Genomic DNA, 17124 nt, shown 5'->3' on the forward strand with positions numbered 1-17124 from the left:
GGGTTTTTTATTTTTATTTTATTTATCAAATTCACCAATTACACCAGAATTATACAGAATAACACCAATAACACATACTAGGATAACACCAATCAGAATATTATGCGTAATCACAGATAAAGGAGATAAATTTCGAGTATTTATCAAATTTACCAACCATGCTTATGTGGGTACTATGCATAAGCTGCGGTATGCATATGTTGTTAAGTATGCATATGCTACTCCCAAAGGATGAAATTGGCCAACTTCGTTAATTATTGACCCGGTCAATTTGCGAAGTGGCCGGTGTTCCCTGGCCAAAGTCGGATAACAAAAGACATGATTCGGGATCATCGTCAAGTTGGCGTGTTTTTTCGTGATAATTATGCCCACGGTAGTGATGGCAACTCATCAAACCGCGATAACGATGCGATAATCATTTTTCTCCTCCGAAATCTGGCGGGAAAAACTACGTTTATGTAATTATTTTGATAGTTTTTTCCCTCTCTCGCCACATGCAGCTAATTCGATAGTTGCAATATATACATAGACATGCATCACACGTTGGCGATTAAAAACTAACGGGCCGTCTTAACATCAGCATATCGATCTTTGGCCAGGGTTCTCCGGCCACTTCTCGAAATGGCCGGTGAAAGTCCGAATCATTTATGCAATCCAGACTTTTGTCAAAACTGCTGGCTAATTCACGAAGTGGCCGGGCCCGCCATGAATTGGCCGCACTTCGGGCTTTGGCAGTAACATATATATTAAACGATTTATATCACATTTACTGTAAAAACATATACGGTCCTTGAAACACAAATTTTCAGTTTGTGCGTAACTGCACGTGATTTGAAAAGTTTTGTATTTTTTTTACAAAGTCAAAGGTTGCAGAGACATCTGCTGCGCAAACAATTTAAGACAAACCTGTTTGTTTCACAAGCTTTGTCGGATATTATGTTTCTTTACGGGATTCTTCATCAAACCGGATAGGGAGCACGTACATAAACTACTCTCTGCCATCTCCAGAGTCAAGACATTTTTTTCAGATACTTTATACTATTCGAGTTTTCTATGTTGGCTTTGGGTTCCTGCAGTAGCAGTACTTTTTGACGATCGGACTGGATACGCACCACGAAGAGTCGCCGTACCTGTTGATTCTGCTGACGTCACCCAGTACGACGAACTGTCCGCTCAATTGCGCGAGCGTCGATTCGAATATACCTCCTCCAGGGCGGGCCCCGACGGTCACCAGGTACGTCTCCGAAGACCACTTGATGTCGCTGGACTGCAGCGGTCCCTGCTCCTCCTTCGAGAGGTCGATGTTGGTGTCCTTGAAACGTTGCCAGTCGAATTCGAGCCTGTCGCCGTCTCTCAGACCTTTCAGCTTCTGCGACGACGACGGCGGCGTGACGTACGCGTCGACGATGCGGTCGACGCGGAGTTCGGAGCATTCGGGTGACGACGAGCTGTTCGTCCAGCCGTTTATGGTCCGGATGATTGCCTCGGCGGCCGCCACGGCCCTCGGGTCGGATACGGGGATCTCCTTGCGGTCGTGGCAGGTGCACCAGTGGGGATGGATATTCGCGTCGCTGCAGGTTCTGTTTGCTGGGAGTTCTTTGAACAGGCTCTGACCGTGACCGTCGCCGTCCTGCAACAAAATAAGAGCGTCAGCGATATTCGAATAGTTCATGAAATAGTTTGACACATTTCTACAAGGATGTGCGTAAATTACACAGGAGTGGCATAAGCGAGGGTGCAAGGGATGCGGGGCATCCGGGCGGCAGCTAAGGCTTTAGTTCAAGGTGCTCATCCTTTACGAGAGTGCGGGTCACTTCACTGATTTTAAAACGAGTGATGCCTGAATGTGCCGTGGATATATTAAGTGATCTGTAAACGCTGGCCACTCAAGTAATGCTGCTGAGCTCACAATAAATATGTCGCGGGTCACTTGAGTGATCTATAACTGTGCCGCGAGTAACTTCAGCGATGTGAAACTGCACCGCAGGGCATTAAAGTGCTCTGGAATAGTGTCGCAGGTCACTTAAGTGATAATTTAAATGTACTGCTTTTAATTTTTTCTTCCCCCCCCCCTTCTTTTTTCAAAAGTGCGGAAAGGTTAGGATGAGGTTACCATATTTATCGCCGGTTCATTAAATAGAGATAATCCAAATTTCTTGCCAAAACCTTGTACGTGAAGTGGTTAACCAGAGTGATAAGATTCTCAGGTTCAAACTGCGGGAGTGGAAATTCTGAAATGGTTTACTCCACAGCAACTGAAAACCGAAAGTTGGGCAAATGAGAATGACTTATGTTACATATGTGTATGATCATATGTTAGTATGTTATACATGTAGGAAACAATACGACAATTGATAACAATTACCGGAAGTAACACCGGCTTCGCTCCCTGATTGGACCCAAGCGAGAGCATGATCACATCCTGCATAGTTTTATGGATATCGAAAGGCGTGGTTAGTCGATGCTGATTCGTCGTCAGACTCGCGGCTATGTCCGGATATTTCTCCAGGAACCATTTCGGATAGTGTTGGAACATGAAGGGCATCCTCTCTTCGATCTTCCCGATGTAAGTACTGAGGATGTTTCCGAAACGTATCCCGTGGTCACTGAAGAAAACGAGTACGGTCCTGTTGAGGACGCCCGATTCGAGGAGTTCGTGAAGGAGCTCGTTCACGGGATCGTCGTATTGCCCGGCTTCGTTGAGATCGTCATGAGACGCTCTCGAAACGAACGCGAACGCGAAGAAAGGCCTCGTGTCCATGATTCGTAGAAATCTCAGCAAGTAGTCGAAATGGAATTCGGGTTCAGACGTGTGACCGCAGCAATAAGTACCGTGTTTGGCTCTCCACTCGGAATCTTCCATGGCTAGAACGAGAGGTCGAAAATAATAGTCGGTAGGTTGATCCAGGAAACCTATTTTCTGGTAAGTGAAGGTACCCCAATGCGGAACGTCCTCCGAGTACAAAGTGCGGTAACCTATGCCTTCGAAATCGCCCCAGATGAAGTCGAGGTCATCGAAGTAAGTACTCGAAAGGTTCGCCATACTCCGGTACTCGGACAAGAAATGGCCAGTCAGCAACGGTACGATGTTGACGTGGGTGTTATCGGCGATCTTCGTATGACCGTGAAATTCGAAGGGCTTTAGGACGATCTGCAAGAACTCGTAGGTCTTAGGGAACTGACGTATGAAGTTCAGCTTCGAGACAGAGTCGACAGCTAGGAGCAGAACATTCAGTGGAGTCTCCGACAGGTGCTCTTCGGCCGCGGGTGAGCGTACGGCCTCCACTTCCGGTTTGAGTGTCACTAGGGCAAGGTAATCTTCAAATATCAGTTCGCTATCAGCGTTGCAGGTGACTTTGACGAATTCGTCGGGGATCGGCGAACCAAATGTCAAGTTCTCATTCCCCGAGATGAGGAAGGTATTGTCAGGGGAATTCCCAATGTGTTCTTTTCTGGCCGGTCTCCGTATCGACTGGTAGAAGCAATCCACATCAGTCGTGCCGAAGTCCCTCTCCACGATCTGGACGTTGAGATGGATGCGGTTACCGTCCACTCTCAAGTAGCTGTCTTTGTGGCACATACTTATCTTATCCGCTGCTCTCTTGTAGTATTTAGCGACGTTTGGGTGGAAGGGATCAAACCTCGGAATACGGCATCCCGGCGTGTCGATGAGGTACTCCTGGGGCGCTATAGCTCTTTCGAAGACACCTCGGGACATACCCGTGATATTGATTATTTGTAGGTAGGTGAGCACGGTGAATGTCGTGATCAGAGTGAGCAGGAAGTACCTCGTAGTTTTTCCGAGCTTTCTACTACCACTTCTGCGTAGTTCCGCATTCGTTTTCTGAGCCATTCCTTGTAGTCACCCGCAGAGAAGTGGACGGCAGCGTTCCTTGTAGCTGGGGGGATGCTCTTGGTTAACCTGAACGGAGATGGAAAATAGGCTTAGACAATGATTTATAATCGTATATGAGATTTCTAAATGACTCTCATATCGTTTCACGTCTTGGCTAGTGTTTCGCTGAGAACAGTGAAACGATTTATTCAGTCATAAAAATCATATTAAGGTAAAGAAACAAGATATTTAGACTGTGTGGGGGGGATAGATAATCCACTGTTAATCCCATGTCATTGAAACCAAACTTGAACATCTTCGGCCGATTATCACCAACCGACGTTCATTATTGTAATGAAAATAAAATTACTTGAAGTTGTCAATTTAGGACACCGAAAACTTGGGGGAAGTCTGGTGATTTAGTTCAAACTCACCTTTCAATTACTTATGAAAACACAGGTCTTATACCACTCCTAATCGAAATGATAATGTGTGCGGATGTATAATGATATATCTCTTATCATAAACAAAACTCGGACGAATCCATTTCATTTGAATGGAGTAAATGAAATAGATAATTAACACTTACTGTGAATGGTGGGAGAATCGCTTCAATTTGACGTCGAAGAGTTGATATCACGATGTTCCCTCAACAAGTGCACCAAAGCTTGTGATACGTGACCGTTGACAAGATGAACGCACACGAAAAGAACGCACGGAAAAATTTCTATATATGAAAAATTCCCCAAAAATAACCTTTTTCTTCAAATACAAAAAGTACAAATCAATCATTTATTATGGAAATATTTTTTTCCCTGTGTATTGGATGGCATTCTATCTTCCAATCAGAATCGATTATGGCTTGTTATCGGCTTGCAATTGTATAGAAACTGTTTTGAAAAAAAGTGTCCGAACTCGGTTTTTCCTGGTGGTTTTGTCTGTAGCACCGGCCCAGCTGCCGCCCGGGTGTGAGGCCTCGTGTACTGACCCTAAAGACGACCCTGGCGGGAGGCTGGCAACGCTTGTCTGGGGGACCTCGAGATAAACCTGACTTTGTTTTTTTTCAAAAGAAAATCACATACCATTATAATGACAATACTAGGGAAAGACCAACGTGTGTAGACCCAAGAGTGCAAAAAGGAACCACGGCGAAGTTCTGATGAAGTTCTTTCTTTGCTACTGATGTAGGAACTTCATATAGTTCCGAAACGCGTTTAGCCGTGGTTCCTTTTTGCAATTTTCGGTCTACACACATTGGTCTTACCATTGATTAGCGTGAAAAATGTCCATGACCATACCTCCCGCTTTTAAAGCAGGATTTCCTGCTTTTCAATCCAGATCTTCTGAAATTTATTTCAAAGATGTTTCTGGTACTTCAGGGACCGGACTAGTAAGAAGCCAAATTTTGCTCTTGCCTTCATTTGAACGTTCTGGAGAAAAATATTCTAGGTGAGAGGGAACCAAACTCTGCACTTGCCCCTTGTGATAGAGTATGGGGAGGCTCTTGGGCCATGCGACCCATTGCAGCCGCACGGGTTGCCGCTCAAGAGGGGTGCTAAATTCGAGGTGAATTTCATTTCCTTAAAAAAAAAAAAAAAAAAAAAAAAATTCGAAAATTTCTGTCCGTTCTGGAGAGGCGCCAAATACGTGTTGAAAGGGGGGAAATTTTTTTTTTTTGTTATTAATTTCTGGGATAAGTTGTGAGGAAGAGGCATGGGCCCCACCACAAGGGAGAAGCTGACAGGTCTCCAGCCCGGGGACCTGGGACTACCCTTAACATTTTCTTTTTTTCCACACTATAAATAAATAAATAAACTCTAGAAGTGGGTCCCTATGAAGTATCTGGCTTGGGGCCCGCGAAAGATTCCAACCCAGACAACCCTTGTCTATTCCCTCAAGTTGAACATCAATTAAACTAAATACAACAAAACGTTGTCTGAGTTGCCCGAGCCTCCTTATAGTTGCGTCCCATGGTATATACAATTTACTGTAAATATATTTTTTGGAGACAATAGGTCACCGAAGAGACATTCGTCAACATATCAGGGGCTATAATAGTAGAATGAAATGGTTCATAATTTTGAATTTTCTATTCCAAATAGTTCAGTGGTTCGGCTCCCGGTACACGTACCCCCTTTTGAGCTATTTGAAGGGTCATTGAGGGATACGAAAAATAATTAACAATAGCGCGGAAAAAAAGTGAGTGAAGTGGTAGTAAAAAAGATACGAGGAGCAGTTGTTATTGCACAAAATGTACGAGAGGGTACACGAGATTTCTTCGCTTTTTAAAATACGCGTTTCTTAAGCATTTCTAGGCCTTTGCATTTCTGTTGATACTCTGGGAATTATGGGTGGTTGAAGGGAAAACTCTGGTGTAACCAAAATGGAATATTTATTCAGTCAGTCTTGGGAATATGCAAGCTTCCTTCCTTTTTTCCTAATAATGCTTAAGAAATACGTATTCCCAGAGAGCGAAGGAAGCTTACCTATTTTTAGGAATACGTGCTTCTTAAGCATTTCTAGAGGAACGTAAGACTTGTAGGTATGCCCAAATAAATGGTCAGCAAGTCTCCGGCGCGCTTGAAGGAACATGGAAGCACCCTACGCATTTCTAGGAGCATGAACGTTTCCCCCGCAATCTAAATAGTGTGCATATCTCGTTTGGGGGCGGTTACAAAATCCTACGACGCATTCCTTATTATACGCAAGCCTCTTACGAATTTCAAGGCAAGGGGACCACACAAATTTGTAAGCGCACGCAACAGCATGTTTTTTTTTGGCATATATGTAAGGGTATCAAGCGTATTCCTCATTTCAAAAAAGGAGTAGGCCTACTTGAAGCTTGAAAACCGTTGATTCTAGATCCGATTTTTTTTATTGCGACAAACGTCAATTCGATTTCAACGCAGTTTTAAAAATGAGAAAGAAAGAGTGGACGAAACAACATTGTTATCGGTGATTTTGTTTTGATTTTGAAGGACTATATGGAAGGTTTTATGTGACTAAAAGTCAGTAAAAAAGTTCGTTTTGAATTTTGGTTGAGGGGAAAAACAGATAAAATGAGAGGAACTATATGATGTAAAAAAATTTCCCTAAAGAGATACTTGGAGAATGTGTAATAAGAAAAAAAAAAAGTTTCTACTTTAAGTTTGGCCTCACTCTTCCAAAGAACCCGTTTAAATTTGGTGTCGTACCTGTGAGTATGTGTAGAAAAACACGCGGGAGTAAAATAAGATGAGCCATTTTTATAACATAGAAACTCTAATTTTATTGCTTATCTACAGCTGTACAGGTAAGACATTTAACTTCAGAGCGAATACTTTCATATTCATTCAATGTTGAGGTTTAGTATAATCCCAAGTATACAGGGTGTGTCCGAAAGGAATGAAACCCCTTCTGCTCAAGTAAAAAACATGGAAAACTATCACCGAAAAAAAATGAAAATTTAGGCGTGGTGACTGAGCCTTCAAAAAGTAATTTTTAGGGGGAAACATAAAAATTAGTGCTTTTATACTGCATTCACCCTTCAAGTGGTTTTCTAAAGTTCCCTGATCGGTATTATCTTATTTGCCGCAGTGGTAATCCGCGAACCATCTGCAAAATGCCACATCTTCATTTCAGGATTATCTCTTCCGATTTCATGCAGTCGATATAACGCTTCCGCTTCTCACAAGTCAAAGCAAAGGGGGTTACAAGTTAATAAATAAAAAGCCAAAAGGAACAGAGAAATACTCTATATCTTTTCTATTATTTGTATTGTACGACCACCATGAAGGAAATTGGAGAATAAAAAAAATAAAACACCGCGTCTCTATCTTTCCGTCATCAAACTCAAACAAAAGCTGACTCCACGCACTGGCAGTTGATCTGACAGGTTGGGGGGTGGGGTGGGGGGGAGGGGAGAACAGTGCCATCTTAACGCATGGGCTCACCCGGGCATGGCCCGGGGGCCTCAGAAAAATAGAAAGTGGTTGAATTTTTTGAGAATTTGCCGTGTAGGGCCTCAGAAAAATCACTTGGCCCGGGGATCCCTGATGCTCTTAAGACGGCCCTGGGAGAGGAGTAAAAAACATGCTATGTAAGCAAAGCCTGCTGTAGTGTTCGGAAATGCTGAAATAAGAGGGTTTTAAGGATGAGATTTCTCGTAAGGGGCCGTTCAAGTATTACGTAACCAATTTTTTAGCCATTTTTGACCCTTCCCCCTTGTCAGCAAAAGTCAGCAAAACGATGATCTCTCCCCCCCCCCCCCCTTGTCAGCAAAATTTCGTCATCAGCTCTGCCTTTCTGAATCCTAACTCATATTTTCATAAAGGGTGGTTGCTGACGTAAGCATTGTCCAAACGCCCCCCCCCCCTGTCATCAAAAGTGACACACACACTGTATCCATAAATTTTCGGACTTCACAGGGGATAAAAATCAAGAATTTCAATCACCGATATCTCAAACTTCACAATTGCCATCGCCAATTTTTTTTTCTGGTACAATAGACAAAGGTGCAAATTTGACTAATTAACAATGATTATGATTGAAGCCATGTAGAAAGTTTAATTTTTGTATTTTCCTCGAATAATAATTTTTTGGGTGTTTTTGATGTGATCATTTGTTACATTTGACATGAATTTTAAAATGAAATCATGGGAATTTTCGTTCCTTTCAGACACTTTTGGTGAAACATCATATACAGGGAGACCTGCAAGTCCTAATTCGGCCATTATTCTCATCTAACGTTCTTCGTAGAGGTACGGCTGTAATTTATAAAACTCTGAAAAGTGTTTAATTTAAACTTTGTACCAGTTTCGAGAGTGATAATACGGTGTGCCATAAAATAAAAAAAATTCAGATTTTTATATGGTCCCAGTAAACTTTGCCCCGACTTCTTATCGGTCCGTAGGTCCTCGGCTGTACCTCTACTACGGTTTCAGGACGAAATAACTGGGTTCTAGACTCCCAAAAGAAGAAAACAACACTTTATTTCATCATTTATGATCCAACACCTCCAACGAAACCGTCCTGTCTCTTCGGTACAAACTTTCACACTACTTCTCTTTCGAATGTCTCAAATCGTTCCCTTTATTTTCTCTCGCGACTCCTGTTTCTCTCCCAGGCCTTCTTCCCACTTTTTCTCCTGAACCTTACAGTCCCGCTGTCTTCTAACTCCCAATCAGAAACTTGTTTCAACGTCTCTCCTGAGGCCAACAAAACGAAAAAATGTTTCAACACTTCTAAGTGAGACATTTGAATTCGAGAAAGTCTGAGAAAAATTAGTAAATAACAGCATATAAACCAACGGACAACGTTTCTTTCCCTCATCTATGCTGTTCTTTCCCAACTTTTGCCAAATTTTTCAATTCAAATATCTCAGCGAATATTGCACTTAGAAACGAGAAACCCCTTTTTTTTGGTGTCCTCAGGAGACACACAGGGCAACAACTTTTTGATTGGAAGTTATAGACGGATGAAACCGTATAAAACTTAGCCAATGTAGTATAGCTAAACGCATGAAGCCAACTTATGACATATTGCATTTTCTACCTTCTCAAAAGTGGTACAAAGTGATTCCTAAACACTTTTTGAGCAGTTTTTAAACTAGAATAACACCTCTACGACGAACGGTTGATGTGATAAAGGCCGAATTAAGACTTACAGGACACCCTCCATAACAAGTATTTTCATAAATTTTCCCTTTAATTTTCTCGAAAGATGATTCAAGTCCATAAGTAAGTGAAATTCTTTCCTATTGTATGGTTACACCAATCCTTCCAAGATTGCCAGCCCTATTTTTTGTTAGTTTAGGTTGGTGGGTTAGTTGGTAGTCGTATTCGTTTGATTGGTAGTGGTAGTAGTTGTTTCGTTGATAGTAGTAGTGGTAGTAGTTGTTTGGTTCGTAGAAGTAGTAGTTGGTTGGTTGGTGGTAGTAGTTGGTTTAGGCGCTATGCAGGAGCAATACTTCTTGAGGATTGGATTGGATACGCACCAAGAAGAGTCACCGTACTTGTTGATTCTGCTGATGTCACCCAGTACGACGAACTCTCCGCCGATTTGCGCTAGGGTCGCCTCGAATATTCCTCCACCGGGAAGAGCGCTCACCGTCATCAAATAAGTTTCCGACGACCACTTGATGTCGCTGGATTGCAACGGTCCCTGTTCCTCCTTCGATAGGTCGGTGTTGTTCTTATGGAAGTGTTCCCAGTCGAATTCGAGTCTTTCGTCTTCCAGACCCTTCAGTTCCCGCGTCGACGACGGGGCGGTGACGTAAGCGTCGATTACTTTGTCGACGCGCAGCTCGGCGCATTCTAGAGACGACGACGAGCTGCTGTTCGTCCAGTGGTTGATGGTCTGTATAACTACCTGAGCAGCAGCAATGACCCTCGCGTCCGTTATGGGAATTGCTTTGCGGTCGTGGCAGGTGCACCAGTGGGGATGGATATTTGCATCTTTGCAGGTCCTGGTTGCTGGCAGTTCTTTCAGCAGACTCTGGCCGTGACCGAACAAGTAGTCCTGCAACGAAATGGAAACATTATTCAAATTAGATACGTTTCGTCAAAGACACGCATGCTTAACCCGTGGTCCGCAGGACAAATGTGTAAAAGTTAACTTTGGAGCAGCACATTCCCAGATCATTATCAGATCACATAAGTTGCCCACGACACACGACACGTTTAAAGATCCCTTAAATGACCCGCGGGACACTTGAAGATTACTCAAATGACCGGGCACATTTAACGATCACATGAGTGACTTACAGCAAATTTACAGATCACTTACGTGACTTACAGCACATTCATAGATCACTTAAATGAACTAGGCGTTATAACTTAAGTGGACCGCGGAACATTCCCAGATCACTTAAGCAGCCCGCGACGAATTTACAGATTACTTAAGCGACACGCGTGCAGATTTACATTCAAGCAGCCAAATTACAAACTTGAGAATGTATCTGAAAGAAAAAATATCCAATATAACGGCGATTCGTTAGAAATAAGATACCTAATTTCAAGGAAGCAACTGGATACTTGGTTAGCAGGGGCAACTACTCATTTAGGCACCCCCCCCCGTAATGCTGAAAGATAGGTTGAATGGTGGTATTTGCGCCCCCTTTTGTAATGGGCCCGGGGCATCAGACCCGCCTGCTCCCCCCACTACTTGCGGCCCTTCCTGTTGGTAATATAATGGTCATTCTAAGATTCACTGGTTTCTCCTTGGGGTGTTGTTACAGCCTTTGTCTCATCAACCGTTTGTCGTAGTGGTATGGTTCTAATTTTATAAATTCTCAAAATGTGATCAGAAATCACCCTGTATGAGTTTTAAGGACGAAAATACAGTGTACACAAAATGAAAAATGAAGATTTTTATACCATCCCTCCCCCCTGTCCTCTAACTTCCAATTACAACTGTTGTTGCTTTTTCTCTTCTGAGCCCAACAAACAAATTACATGTTTTTAACTGCATTATTCCCTGAGATATTTAAATTAAAAAATGGGAGACAATTTTGCGGCCCAATGCAAAAAAGATTTTTGTGGCTCCCTATAAAACTTTTTTATGTAGTTGCTCCCCGACTTACAAACTTTTCGAGTTACGGACGTAAATCTTCAAAGGGAAATTTTTTTTTCTATTACGCTCATTTTTTCATTATTTCAGGAACGCGTTGATAGTCTGGATCATAAACAAACACGATCCATTGAAAGGAAATGGCATTTAAATTAATTTTATAAAATTCATAAATTATTAATAATAATTAGCGCGTGGTCCACCTGCTGACATTTCATCGTGGCTCGAACCATATTGAACAGACATAAATTTTTGTCATACCTTTAAAGCTCCCCTTCATGTCTTTATCAAATATACATTGCAATTTGATAACTTTGATCATCTTTCGAATTTTTTATTGCTGTTTTTGTTTAATTAGTAATGTAAATTAATAGAAGTAAAGGAATCAAGTACTGCAATCCCATGACCCCCCACAAGCGTGGGGCTGACAAGCAGGATCGTCTTAAGAGCATCATGGGCCCCGAGCCAAGGGATTTTTCGGAGGCCCTACCTGAAAAATTCTCGAAAAATTCAACTACCTCTCGTTTTTCTGAGGCACCACTTCTCTGGAGGCCCTTCGGGCACGGCCCGCGGTGGGGGAGGAATGCGTTAAGACGACACTGTCTAAGGTTAGCACCAGGCGTCCTCCTTTTTTCAGTTTTGAATCTGGTAACCCTATCTGAAGACAACATAATCCGTATTTTCACTACTTTGTTCGATCATCCATGTATTGTCCAAATTTTTTTGTGGAAAGAAATAATTATCTTTTCTACATAAAATCCGATTATTGCAAATGTACGAATTTTGTTACCGAAATTTTCGTCTCATAAAAAAATTTTATGCCAAAAAATAACAAAGAACTCTCCCTATCTCTCTTTCATCATCGCATGAGTTGCCTGAAATTTCGAGATTAAATGGCAGCACCAACAGTGTATAAATCAAGCTTCCGAAGCATAGGCGGAGATAGACTTGGAAGTCTGGGGGGTGGGGGCACGATGATGATGCCAATTCACATATGCATGTATACATTAGATCCGTCGACTTCACCTTCGACGCTGGGGGGGGGGCAATGCCCCCCCACGACCCCCCGTATCTCCGCCCATGCTCCGAAGAGAGTATGACGTCAGCGGTCTCCGCCTTGGCAGTGCTGACAAGTCCCCCAATATCTTTCGTCGGAACATCACGTGATTCCACGATCCCCCATTATTTACTTATGGCATAAATAGGAGTTTAAAACAATAAATGAAAAAAATAATTTCAGCATGGGCGAGATAATTCCAAAATTAGTGAAAGTTAAATTTCAGCATTAGTGTAAGAAAATATTCTTGAATTAATGTAAGAGATAATTACAGCATTGATAAAACTGATAATTCCAAAATTAATGAAAGAGATAATATTAAAATTAATGAAAGATAATTCCAGAATGAAGGGAAGAGATAATTCCAAAATTAGTGAGAAAGAGATAATTCCAAAATTAGTGAAAAAGAGATAATTCCGAAATTAATGAAAAAGAGATAATTGCGAAATTAATGAAAGAGACAATTCCAGAATTAATGAGGTATAGTTTCAGAATCAATGAAGAAATAATTCAAGCATTAATGAAAGAAATAATTTCAGCATTAATGAAAGAAATAATTTCAGCATTAATGAAAGAAATAATTTCAGCATTAATGAAAAAAATAATTTCAGCATTAATGAAAGAAATAATAATTAATAAAGGAAATAATAATTAATAAAGGAAATAATAATTAATAAAGCGAATAATTCCAGAATTAATGAAAGAATATTCCAGAAACAATGAAGGAAAATCCAGAATTGATGAAGGAAAATTCAAGAAATGATAAAAGAAATTATTCTTGATAAAGGAATGATTCCAGTATTAATGAAATAAATAATCTTTTTTCACCTTTAGATGAGAGTTCTTTATCCTTTTTTTTAATCTTTAAAACCCAATATTTAGAGACCGAACTGTACATTTCTATGGACAAATCGCCAGGCGGGAACTTCGTTTCCACCGAGTCACGTGGTTTCCTTGCATTCGATGTCGCTGCAGTCGCGATGGCTGGATGCTCCCTCCAGTACTCAGTGCCCTCAAGTAATATAATCTCTGTCGTCTGCTTCTGGTTACTTGTTTTGGGCGTCTCCTTGTGTCCTGAAAAAATTCCTGAACTGGTAGTTTGAACTTCCAGTTCTGTTTGTGTGCTTAGCTTGTGGGGAACCGACTTCTTGTCTGTCGTCTGCTCATTAAGAGGTAATTCGTTTTGGACTTCTCCTTATGCTCAAATAAAATAACCGAACTTTCAGTTTAAATTTCCAGTTCAGTTTATGAGCTTTGTTTATAAGGAACTAAACGGAATAAAGAATATAGATTTTTTACTTTAAACTTCATCATCACCAAATGAGTCACTTTTAAATTTGACATTAGATGGCAGCACATCACTATAAAGTGGAGTGTGGGAAAATTCACTTTTTACGATTTTTAACCTGTCGTCTGCTTGTGTGAATGTCTCACGTTGTTCCTCTCTGCGGACAGACTTTTTAAAATGCGACACCGGCTGGGATTCGCGTCTCGAAGTTAGAAAAGGTCACTGAGTACCGTATCTGATAGCGGTCCCAGCGGCGGATTTATGGTTTTGCCGCCGGGAGATTAATTTATGCCTGCAAATTATGCCTGCCACCCCCCTCCTCCTATTGTAGTCTAATTTTCTTGACCACTAGTTCCTTAAATTTGCAGCTCTGGCAAAGCTCGTAAAACCCTTTAAAACTCGTTCAGTCCCCGCTCCTGTATATGCACTTCTGTCCCTCACTCCCTCACATGCTTGCACATGTTTCCGATCAGTTTTTCGGTTTCTCGCTGACATGGACTGGTCAATATTTTGGTCACTTTCCGACGCTAACGCATTCTTTGTGTCACTCTTTTGGTTACTCACTGACCTGGTGCCTCAATCCTTGGTCATTCCACACGCTTTAGGTCACTCTATTGGTCGCTCACCGACCTGGTCAATTGCTCTCTAGGTCACTCTTTTGATCATTTTCATAAACTCCCTACGTTACTCTTTTGGTCACTCCCATGCGCCTCAACTTGATCATAAATCCTGGGTCACTCTTTTGGTCATTCACGTGTTTGCACATGATTTGGGTCACTCTTTTAGTCGCTCACCGACCTGATCTCTTTCTCTCTAGGTTGAAACTGAGTGTGGCCCCTTACATGCAAAATATTTCTTTGAATTTTAACACAGTAATCTCTCATTTATACACCTTTCACACTTTTTCATTTCTCTCAAATATAAGACTATTTTCCGTACTCCCGGTCAAAGATATACCGTATCGTAATAATGCTATTCATTTATACGCTTCTCTCACTTATTCGTCATTTTGTCTTGTTTCCTTGCACCGACGCATAAGTGAGAGATGATCACTGTACTTAAGAACAGAAAACTGTACTTACCGGCAGCAATACCGGATCCTTATCCTGATTCAGCTTGAGTGAAAGCATCATCACATCCAGCATAGTTTTGTGGACATCAAAAACCGTAGTTAGACGACGCTGATTCGTTGTCAGACTCGTTGCTATGCCTGGATATCTCTCCAAGAACCATTTCGGATAGTGTTGGAACATGAACGGCATCCTCTCTTCGATCTTCCCGATGTAAGTATTGCGTATGCCACCGTAACGTATGCCGTGATCGCTGAAAAAAATCAACACCGTACGATTTAAAATACCTGAATCGTGAAGATTACGGAAGAATTCGTGAGTCGGTTCGTCCAAGTGTTTGGCTTCGTTCAGATAATTATGCGTCACCCTTGAGGCATACGTGAACGCGAAGAAAGGCCTGTCGTCCATGGTTTGCAGAAATCTCAGCAAGTAGTCGTAATAGAATTCCGGCTCCGACGTGTGACCGCAGCAGTAAGCACCGTGCTTGCTCCTCCAATCGGAATTTTCCATGGCTAGACTGAGAGGTCGGAAGTAATAGTCAGTAGGTTCATCCAAGAAGCCTTTCTTATTGTACGTGAAGGTCCCCCAACGTGGATAATCTTCTGTGTACAGAGTACGGTAACCTAAACCTTCGAAATCGTTCCAGATGAGATCGAGGTCGTCGTAGTAAGTGCTCGAAATGTTCTCCATAGTCCGGTACTCGGATACGAAGCGCCCTGTCAGTAACGGTACGATGTTGACGTGGGTGTTGTCAGCGATCTTCGTATGGCCGTGAAACTCGAATGGCTTCATGACATTCTGTAGGAACTCGTAGGTCTTGGGGAACTGACGAATAAAATTCAGCTTCGAGACTGAGTCGATGCCCACGAGGATGACACTCAGTGCAGTCTCCGACAGGAACTCTTCGGCCTCTGGTGCCCGGACAGCCTCCACTTCTGGTTTTAGCATCACAAGGGCAAGGTAATCTTCGAAGATCATGGTACTGTTGCCATCAGCGTAGCAGGTGACTCTCAGGAACTCGTCCACCATCGGGGAATCGAAAGTTAGGTTCGCCTTTTCCGAGATGTGAAAGTTATGATCGGGCTTTTCTGAATTGGATTCATTGAGAATCGGTCGCCTTATCGACTGGTAGTAGCAGTCGACGTCAGTCGTGTTGAAGTCTCTCTGCACGAGTGTCGCGTTGAGGTAGATTCGGTCACCTTCTACAGTCAGGTAACCGTCTTTGTGACACTGCCATAATTCGTTGGTGACGTTCTCGTAGTAATAGGCGACTGTCGGGTGGAAGGGATCGAATTTCGGTATGCGGCATCCTGGCGTATCGATGAGGTACTCGTGGACTTCCAGTGCTGTACTTGTATTGAGGAGAGCTCTTGACATTTCCGTGATGTTGAATATTTGTAGGAAGTTGAATACGGTGAGTACGGCAATGAGTACGAGCAAGAAGAACCTCGTTATTCTGCAGAACCACCTACAATTGCTTTTGGTCTTTTTCTCGGCCATTCCGGTTGAAGTTGGATAGAATGTTATTCCAATAGTCGATGACAAGCTGATTTCTCTAAAACGATAATAAAATAAGACATTATGGAAATTTTTAAATTATACTATACATGTTAAAATTTAAATTAGCATGTAGAGAGATGCTGGTATGTAAGAGAGTATGCAGAGAGGTATGGGCATCTTTTTCTCAGCCACCTGGTTGTGCATTTTGCCTGTTGTGGCGTTGTATTTGTATTTGTATACATGTGAAGGATGGTTCAATTAAAAAGAATTCGGTTCCTTCTAGAGTCCAAGCGTTCTTAACCAGGGGTCCATGGACCTCTCGTGGGAGATTTCATGGGAGTTTATGAGCTAAGATAGAAAAGTTTTCACAACTCATCGTTTTTACATTGCTTTTAAAGAGTTCCCTTTTCGTACAGGGTCCGGGCCCTTCAATTTATTGGCACAGCCCGTGGATTTCATCATAAGGGGCCCTGCGAATACAACTCTCGTAGAAGAACCATTTTTCCGGGTGCTAAATTGAATAAATTTAATGAAAAAAAGAGCATAAGTCTCTATCTCTCGTAGAAGAAATGTTCTCGTAGTACGGTGTTGATGCCGCGCGGACATCCGGCCACGACCTGCGGCCTTTGAATGCATAAGGGGGAATCTCATGATAATGTTTCCCCTGCAGTTAATATCAAACCTAGCGGGGTTTCAAAAAAGCGTGGCGTTTTTAAAGAATGTAACCACATTGCTTTGTCCCCCCCAGAGGTGAATGCGGTGAAGACGGGGCCTACACCTACAGTGTTTCTCCTCGAAAATAAGACAAAAAATGCATTAGGGCTTA

General features: G+C 42.2%; 2 protein-coding genes across 2 annotated transcripts; both read right to left on the reverse strand.

Annotated features, from left to right (window-relative positions):
* Window positions 1-1051: 1051 nt before the first annotated feature.
* On the reverse strand, window positions 1052-3853 carry LOC149070119 (uncharacterized). Its single transcript, XM_089249272.1, has 2 exons — window positions 2366-3853; window positions 1052-1630 (listed from the first exon to the last, which is right to left on the reverse strand). The coding sequence occupies exons 1-2, from the start codon at window positions 3851-3853 to the stop codon at window positions 1052-1054; spliced, it is 2067 nt and encodes a 688-aa protein (XP_089105398.1).
* Window positions 3854-9637: 5784 nt separating this feature from the next.
* On the reverse strand, window positions 9638-16298 carry LOC149070120 (uncharacterized). Its single transcript, XM_089249273.1, has 2 exons — window positions 14811-16298; window positions 9638-10333 (listed from the first exon to the last, which is right to left on the reverse strand). Exons 1-2 carry the CDS (start codon window positions 16296-16298, stop codon window positions 9638-9640), a joined length of 2184 nt encoding a protein of 727 aa, XP_089105399.1.
* Between the last annotated feature and the right edge of the window lie 826 nt (window positions 16299-17124).

Source organism: Pholcus phalangioides, unplaced genomic scaffold (genome assembly GCF_987345545.1).
Source record: "Pholcus phalangioides strain wild (caught in Gottingen) unplaced genomic scaffold, Ppha-v1.0 ptg000022l_1, whole genome shotgun sequence".
NCBI classification, from domain to species: domain Eukaryota; kingdom Metazoa; phylum Arthropoda; class Arachnida; order Araneae; family Pholcidae; genus Pholcus; species Pholcus phalangioides.